The following is an 8401-nucleotide window of genomic DNA, read 5'->3' as shown; positions in this document are numbered from 1 at the left end:
CCAGCTTAGGAAACTGTGTACCAGATCAAACCCACTTTAGCAGCACCCCAAGTACATTTTCCTCCACAGGTAATTACAACCCTTAATTCTTGGTGTCTTGAAAAACTGTGCTTTTACTTTAGTGTTTGTACCTACGTTATATGTTCGTTTTACATGCCCTTAAAATTTACATCACAGTATCAAACTGTTTCCCCTCAAAATCATTTGCGCCCCTAAATGCGCCCCACCCCGCCGGACTCGAACGAGGTTTCGTTGGCTTTTCTGACTCTTCCTAAGTATTGGCCCCTGTGGGGAGGCGCAAGAAAGGGCTCTGCGAATCGGAGAGAAGGCAGATCGGCCTCCGCGCTCCGCGTGAGGTCTGGCTTCAAGCCCGTTTCCAGGGCCGACCCCTCCTCAGGGCGGGACGAGCGACCTACTCGCGGGTTTTCGCTTTTAGGACGAACCGGGCAGCCATTAGGTTCCTTCATTACGGCCTCAGCTTTACCTTTGAACAACGGGCGGCCGCCCGGTCAGTTACAGCGGCGGCGGAGCGCCCTGCAGCCGACGGAGGCGTGGTGCCAGCCAGCTCTGCCCTAGCTGGCGCGCCGCGGACCACCGAAGCTCAGACCCAGGCGAGCGCGCTCGCGGCACTGCGCCCGCAGCCCTTTGTCTTTCTCGGCTGCCGTCCTCCCGCCACTCCCCTGCGCCGCCATTGGCCGCAACCCCGACCCGGGCCGGGGAAGGAGGGGGCGAGTGGGCGGGGCCGCATGGCGTCAGCGCAAGATGGCGGCCTCGGCGGCGCTGTTCCTGCGCTTGCGGAGCGGGCTCCGGCTTGGCACGCGGGGGCTGTGCGCGAGGCTGGCGACACCGCCCGCCCGGGCCTCGGACCAGGTGAGCGGTACTGGGGTGGCGCCCGGGTGCGGGGCCCCTTCCTGGAGTTCTGGGCGGACCGCCGCCACCGGGAGGCTTATGGGGCGCAGCACCTCAGGGTGCTGAACGGAACGCCGCTCGCGTTTCGGAGCTCTTCCCTGCGTCCCCGGGTGGGCAGCGCTTTCTACCCCGGGCTGGATGCTGAGGGCTTAGGTGCGTCTTCTGGACGCCGCCTCCTTTGGACCGCACGTGGGTGTCAGGGGAGGGCGTCACCTGCTCCCCGTCTGGGAGACCGCTCAGGTAATACTGGGGAGGAGCTCGGGACTTGGGGGTCCCAACCTAGCCTTAGGCGTATTTTCCCCGCGGTGGTGGTGGTGCTGTTGAGGTAGATGTTTGGGCTTTTGATTCGGCTTGCCTCCATGTTGACAGAGACCTTTCTGACCTCGAGGTTCATCACATCGTGCCGTACTTCCCCCAGCCTCGGATAAGCAATTGCCCCTCCGCACCTGCTCCCATCCGTTCTCCTCCATACGCTGCGACTTTGAGCCCCAGGCATCAGATGCCTTGATTTCCCGTCTTGTCCCCTTGTGTGCCCTCCATTGCCTTGCTCTCAACATCTTAATGACCAGCCAGGCTCCCAGATCTCATCTCCCTGCCCTGCTTTTCCCGGCTCCAGGCCCTCCACTCCTTTGCCTCCAGGATCCTGGGCACATGGCCTCTCAACTACTGAACCCCTGGGATCCTGGCGCTGGACCTAATTCTTGACCTTTCTGAGAGACTCAGTCCCTAGCTGCCCCTCCAAGGACACAGTGTCCCTGGCTATATGGGTGTCTGCTTCCTGGCTCTCGACCTTGATTCTTCTCTAACCAGGATGCCCAAACCACCCTGACCCTTCTCTTTTGGCTAACCTACTACCTCCTCTCAATCACAGGCCGCAGGGATCGGAAGCCGCGGGGGCACTAAGGCTCAGGCCCAGGCTCATGGGCCACAGCAGCAGCAGGGCACAGAGGGTCCCAGCTACGTCAAAAAAGTTGCGCTCTGGCTTGCTGGGCTGCTCGGGGCCGGTGGGACCGTGAGTGTCGTCTATATCTTTGGTGAGGGAAATAACCTTGTCCCCCAATTTTGTTCTGCCTTCTCTTACTGTAGAACTACCCCTTTTTCCCTAAGGGCCTCAGCCTTCTTAGTCCTCTAGTTTCTTCCTCAGTAGGGCTTCCAACTAGACCATCTGCCTTGGATATGGGGGAAGTCCCTTTCTTCTCCTTTCTACCGGTTCTGCTTAAGACTCCACTCTTCCTAATTGGATCTTGCATTAGGCGAGGGAGTCAATTGAAAGAGGAGAAGGTGGGGAAGGATATAGACCTGGACGAGCCTCCTAAGCTACCTCTTTCCTTAGCACCAACAATTCCATTCCTCTGCCTTGTCCCTTTATCCCCCAGAGGGAAGGAGACCTGGCCCCAGCCCCTCTACTCTCAGAGACCCAGGAATCCTGGCTACCACTCCGCTTATCTCTCTGTTTTGGGAGACCATGTGTCTAGTGCTCTTCCCTCAGACCCAGAAGTCCAGGCCGCTGCCCTTTTCCTCCCTCAAGACCCAGGAGATTGAGCTCCAATTCTTCTCATTTGTTCGTCTCTCCCTTACAGGAAACAACTCTGTGGATGAAACTGGTGCCAAGGTGAGGGGGAAAGAGACCCAGAGGCCTTGCCAGGGTTCCTGTCCTGTGGGTCCCCTCCCCTTAGTCTGTTCAGGTTCCCTTCTGGCCTGGGCTAAGCCTCCCTTCCAGGGACCTTTGCCTATTCCTCCCAGGGCCCAGAGATTCCTCTTCTGAGTGTGGTGGTGTTCTGCCTCCACCATCTCAAACCCTCCATTTTTCTTTCTACCTCCCAGATTCCTGATGAATTCGACAGTGGTGAGTAAACAAACACAGATTCTGGGGTTCCCTGACCCTCCCTACTGTGCCCATGATCAGAATGTTACCCTCCCCATCTAGTGCCCCTCAGCCCCTCCTCCTTGGACTGGGGGGTAGGGGAGTCAGCAGCTGGATGGCTTTGGGGGAAGGGGCATTACAAAGCCCCAGTCCTCTTCCCTGGCCCCTCTGCCCAGGAGCAGATGGTCAGGAACAGATGGGGGAGGGGAGCCTGGGGTGGGACTGCTTGGGGAAACGGAGCTGGATCCCATCAGACACATGGCTTCCGGTGCCTTAGATCTGAGCATCTGCAGCCCCTAACCCCTCCTCTTTATGACAGCCTCTGTTTTTTACCCCCCAAGCTCCTATCCCATCCGGCTCCTCATTTCCAAAACAATGCCTCTTCCTCCTCTCCCCCTTTCAGTCGGACAAATTGGATAGTAAAGAGTAGTTGCCAGTTTTGTCACACCCGGTGCTTCCCAGTAGAAAAATAAAATGGGTAGGTCCAGAAAACCACCTGTTAGTGCTGGGGAAGTTTGCAAACCAGGCTGTTAATACATTGATTGTAAGCTGGGCAGGTGGGTAGGTATGTTTTAACTGGGCAGACCTATCAATATCCTGATTTAAGTTGGGCAAGCAAACATGCAGGTTTAAAATCTGTGTGTTTACTACCTTAACTGGTTTCAATATTTTGGTATTGAAAACACAGACCCATAGATAATGGTTAACTGGATCGAAAGTACTGTATTGGAGTAGACAGTCTTAAGTTTCCTACTTTGAGCTGGATTTAGAATATTCACTAAAACCCAGGTTTTTCAGCCTTGACTCCATCCATAGTTTGGACTAGATAATTCTTTGTTAGGGAGGGAATAACCTGTTTATTTTAGTATGTTTAGCAGCATCCTGGGCTTCTACCCACTAGATGCAAGTATCTTGACTATCAAAAATGCGTCCAGGCATTGCCAGTTCTCCAGGAAGAGGGGGAACAAAATCGCCTAATTGAGATCCACTAGTTTAAGTATAGAGATATGTGCGTGTATTCAATGTGGTTTAACTAGATTTGGCATGTGGCTTAAAGCAGGCAGATCTCAGAGCCTAGTGGTTCAAAATGGACTAAATGTACTGGCATAATGTCAGCAGAATTCTATGTGTGTGGGTTTTAAGTGGACAGATGTATAAATGTTTCATACCTGGGGTGGTGTGTGTATAGAAGTATTCAAGTTAACACTGGGCAGGTGAATAAAGATAATTTTTTCCTACCCGGTGATCATTGTCTTCTACCTTTGGGCTTGGAAATGAGCTGGTTCAAACTAGGTAGGTATGTTGTTCTGTTTATATCTGGTAGATAAAGTCCTGGTTTGTCTGGGAGGTTGAGCAGCAGCTTATCTTGGACTCCCCTTGTGCTCTGGTGTTCTTCTAGATCCGATTCTGGTACAGCAGTTGCGCCGGACATACAAGTATTTCAAAGATTATAGACAGGTGAGAAGGACCCCTGGGCCCAGTCCCCCTCCCTCCATCCCCAGCCCCCTGCCTCTGTCTGAGTGCTCCCATTCTGTCACTTTCCCACAGATGATCATCGAGCCCACCAGCCCTTGCCTTCTCCCAGACCCTCTGCGGGAGCCATACTACCAGCCGCCCTACACTCTGGTCTTGGAGCTCACCGGTGTCCTCTTGCACCCTGAGTGGTCGGTGTGTGTTGGGGAAGGCAGCGGGTTGGTGGCACTAGGTAGACCTGGGTGGCCGGATCATGACAATGTGGTTAAGCACATAGACTCGAGCCAGGCCACGGTTCAGCCCCAGTTCCACTGTGACCTTGGGGGTCACAGCTTTCCTTAACTGTGATACTCCCCACCCTGTAGGTTGTTTGAAATGTGCTTTATAACACAGCAGTGCTACAGAGGAGGCAACTGTTATTCTGGGACACAGACGCTCCAGGCTCCCAGACCCTCAGTCACCCTGTACTCCTAAACCTCCCAAGAGCTGCAAAGACGGGGAGAACATTCTAGTTCTTGGAATCCCCCACGTTGAGTCTTTGACCTTTTGGGGGCTTTGGGACCTCTGGGTCTGGTGTTTCACTGTCCTCATTGCCTCCCCAGCTGGCCACTGGCTGGAGGTTTAAGAAGCGTCCAGGTATCGAGACCTTATTCCAGCAGCTCGCCCCTTTGTATGAAATCGTCATCTTTACATCAGAGACTGGCATGGTGAGGCCCTAGGATGGGAAGGGATGGTCAGTGTGGTGAAAGATGTGGGCGATATGGGGGTCTGGGGCTCACCCTGACCACCTTGTTTTCCTTCCCATCCCATCCCATCCCCCCAGACTGCATTTCCACTCATTGACAGTGTGGATCCCCATGGCTTCATCTCCTACCGCCTATTCCGGGATGCCACAAGATACATGGATGGGCACCATGTTAAGGTACCACGTGGGGGCCATGGGTGGGCCTCCAGGTTTTGAGGGGCTGGTACTTCCTGAGGGTAGAAAGGACCCAGCTCTGACCTAGCCTCAGTCCAGCCTCATCCTTCCCCGTCCTGCAGGACACTAGCCTGCCTCCAACCTGGGCTGGGCTTCTAGGCCCTTCTCCCTTCCCCAAAAGCTGGGAGTAAGAGTGGGGGAAAATGGGGTCTCCCCAAAGAAAACAGTGTGGTAAGGGGTAGGACATGGGATTTGGAAGCTGTTTCTTGTCTCTGTGTGTCGAACTGACTGTCTTTGGGACCTATGATAGGAGTAGTTAATCTGAGACTCTTTGGGGTTTGTTTGACCTGAGGTCTGCCACTGCCACCAGCAGTATACTCAGGGGACCCGGAGTCTGTGGGCCTGCGTGTGAATGGGTCTCTGTGAGTCTGGGTCCAAGTATCCGTGTGTCTAGGTGTCTGTTAGGTTTTGTACTGTGTCTTGGTGAGTGTGGGATCTACAAAGTTTTTAGGGTTCAGGAGGACATGGGCTGTGATTGGGGGTCTTGAGGGTTCTGTGTCTTTGAGTGACTCCTGTGGGTTGCTGTAGATCTGTCTGTACATCTTTACTTTTGAGCAGAAGTTTGCAAACCTGCAACATGTCACAATTGGATGAGGCAGTTGTTAAACACAAATGTGCCCAGTTCCCTCCCCAGGGAAACTCCAGATGAACCTGTCTGTGTTGCCAGGCTCTAAGTCTAGGAATCTGTGAGTCTGGCTCCCCAGCTCCCTTGAGGGTTTATGCCATCACCCCAGCCTGGTCTTTGGGAGGCCCTATCATGGTGATCCCAGTGTGCAATGCCGTTCAGGTGTCTGTCAGTCTGTCTGTCTGTCTGTCTGTCTATCTGTCTCCCTCTCTGACAGGAAGGGCAGGGGCACGGGGCCTTACCCTGCCTCTGCCCCTGCCCTGACCTAGCACTCATTTCCAGGACATTTCGTGTCTGAATCGGGACCTGGCCCGAGTAGTCGTTGTGGACTGCAAGAAGGAAGCCTTCCGCCTACAGCCCTACAATGGAGTTGCACTGCGACCCTGGGATGGCAACTCTGACGATCGCGTCTTGCTGGATCTGTCTGCCTTCCTCAAGAGTGAGGCTGACCTCTGACCTGGAACCCTTGACCCTCAAGAGGAATGATAGACACTCTATTCTGGCTCCCCCGCCCCCCATATAAAACTGGGTACTTGAAATGCAGGAGGTCCACAAGCACCTTGCAGTCTTTAGAAGCTTCCTCGAGTGTTTAAGGTGCTCCTCTGGGATATTTAGGGGATACTTAGGAATGTTAAGGGGAGCCCTTATAGAGTATTGAGAAGTGTTGCAGGTAGTTCCAACTTTCCAGTGTCTGACCTTTGCCCTTGCCATCCCTGCTGCTCTGGCCTTTAGCCTGGCTGACCCCCCACCTGCTGTGCCCACAGCTATCGCTCTGAATGGTGTGGAAGATGTCAGGACAGTGCTGGAGCACTATGCCCTGGAAGATGACCCCCTGGAGGCTTTCAAACAGCGGCAAAGCCGGCTAGAGCAGGTGTGTGCTTGCATCACTAACTTGGCTGGAGGAAATCACATCAGTTTCTGGGGCTCCTGAAGGAGGAACCCTGTCCAGTAGGGCTCTTGTACTGAGAAGGTGCCTTGGTTCTGCAGCCTGCCTGGAGGGCCGGAGCATTTGACATAAGGCTTGGGGAGGGGTTGTCCTTGGTCTTAAGCAGGTCTGGGTGGGACCGTGGGTTTGAATCAGGTCTGGGAAGAGGGATCCCTGGACATTTGGCCCAAGGGTCTGGGCAAGGAGTTTTGGTGTGATGATTTTGGTGTGACCCCCTGGTGATTGTAAGTGGGGCTAAGAATATGGATTGAGTTGGAGAAAGATTCCCAGGGGTCAAGGCTGAGGTAGATCAGATTCTGTGTTGAGTCCTGGGAATATGGCTAGAGCTCCTGAGGGCCCAAACAAGGGGTCCCTGGAGATCTGGGCCTGGAGTCCCCAGCATCCAGACAGAGGTCAGGGCTCAGGGCTGCATTCTAGGGGCCCTGGGAGCAGGACAGGGTAGTTTGAATGGCATGTGGTCTCATCAGTATCCAGGCTGGGATAAATAGGGCCTGGGATAGGCTCCCAGGGTGCAGGGGAGGGGCCCTTGGGATCCAGGGAAAGGGATCGTGAGAGTGCCCAGGACTAGAGTCTGGGCTCCTATGGTTCAGAGCTGGCTCTCTGCAGTGTCTGGACTAGGTTCTTGGGGTCCAGGCTCCTCCTATGTCTGGGCTAATGTTCAGGGAGTTGAGGACAGGGGTCTGAGCTGGGCAGTCGTGTGATGGAGGTGGCTCCTGGGCTGAGGGCTGTGGCCCTGGGAGTCTGGGACAAGGCTCCGCCTACCCCAGGTTGACCTCCCTTCCTCTGCCTGTCCCTGACCCCAGGAGGAGCAGCAGCGCCTGGCCGAGCTCTCCAAGTCCAGCAAGCAGAACCTCTTCTTCAGCTCTCTCACCAGCCGCTTGTGGCCTCGCTCCAAACAGCCCTGACCTCTGGGGCTCCTCAGACTCAGTGCCTGGGGCGCAGGCCCCAGGCCTCTTGTGCTCCCAGATCACGGCTTGGGCAGCCACATGTCCAATAAAGGCCACCCAGATGCCACACTTCTGTGTCCAGAGAGTCTCCAGAAGGGGGCATCCAGGTGCGGTCTGGGACTCGCGGGTCATCGCCCCACAGTAGCTCACCAGCTGCCCAGCACAGAATATGTGCTTTGGTGGCTCAGGGCTGGTTTTCAACCCCGGCCTAGGAATCTGAAAACCTGGGTCCCTGTGGCGGTGTCCTCATGCGTTCTGTGTGATCTGCAAAAAGTGTACCTCCCACTTTGGCCTGAGATTCCCCATCTTGGAAAAGAAGAGAAGACTGTTGCTGGGGGTTTTAAAAACAGGTAGACGCCAGGCTGCCACGTGGACTGGTGGCTTAGCTGGAGGATCCTAGTGGCCTGGAGGTCACCCTGTCCTGTGCAGGTAGCCGCTGCTCAGCTCTACCAGCTGCGGCTCTAGGGTTGCTTAATCTGAATTTTCAACAGAAGCCAGAAATTGGGAAATTTATATTATATCGCCCTTTTTTTCCCCCAACCCCTTCATCTCCCTATTTTTAAATGTTGGCTCATAACAAAAATAGGCTATGTAGCAGCACTTGGCAGCAGGACTTCCTGTGATGTTTATTCCACGTTCTAAATCTGCTGACACAGCA

General features: G+C 54.6%; 1 protein-coding gene across 2 annotated transcripts; it reads left to right on the top strand.

Annotated features, from left to right (window-relative positions):
- Positions 1-473: 473 nt before the first annotated feature.
- Positions 474-7812, top strand: TIMM50 (translocase of inner mitochondrial membrane 50). 2 transcript variants are annotated; one of them, XM_036894668.2, is made up of 11 exons: positions 485-870; positions 1781-1943; positions 2490-2521; positions 2734-2755; positions 4173-4231; positions 4322-4441; positions 4849-4953; positions 5070-5168; positions 6133-6289; positions 6615-6721; positions 7600-7812. In XM_036894668.2, exons 1-11 carry the CDS (start codon positions 763-765, stop codon positions 7699-7701), a joined length of 1074 nt encoding a protein of 357 aa, XP_036750563.1. In that variant the 5' UTR covers positions 485-762; the 3' UTR covers positions 7702-7812. The 2 variants fall into 2 exon arrangements, with proteins under 2 accessions (XP_036750562.1, XP_036750563.1); XM_036894667.2 differs by lacking the exon at positions 4849-4953 and having other exon boundaries at positions 474-870.
- Positions 7813-8401: the final 589 nt, after the last annotated feature.

This window comes from Manis pentadactyla, chromosome 15 (genome assembly GCF_030020395.1).
Source record: "Manis pentadactyla isolate mManPen7 chromosome 15, mManPen7.hap1, whole genome shotgun sequence".
NCBI lineage: Eukaryota > Metazoa > Chordata > Mammalia > Pholidota > Manidae > Manis > Manis pentadactyla.
This window is presented reverse-complemented; position numbering and strand designations above follow the sequence as displayed.

Bases quoted from the DNA above. Each gene is read 5' to 3' on its own strand.
- TIMM50 (XM_036894668.2), top strand. From the start codon at position 763: ATGGCGGCCTCGGCGGCGCTGTTCCTGCGCTTGCGGAGCGGGCTCCGG. The intron at 4,954-5,069 runs GTGAGGCCCTAG...CCATCCCCCCAG, and splicing joins TTACATCAGAGACTGGCATG to ACTGCATTTCCACTCATTGA. The intron at 6,290-6,614 runs GTGAGGCTGACC...CTGTGCCCACAG, and splicing joins TCTGTCTGCCTTCCTCAAGA to CTATCGCTCTGAATGGTGTG.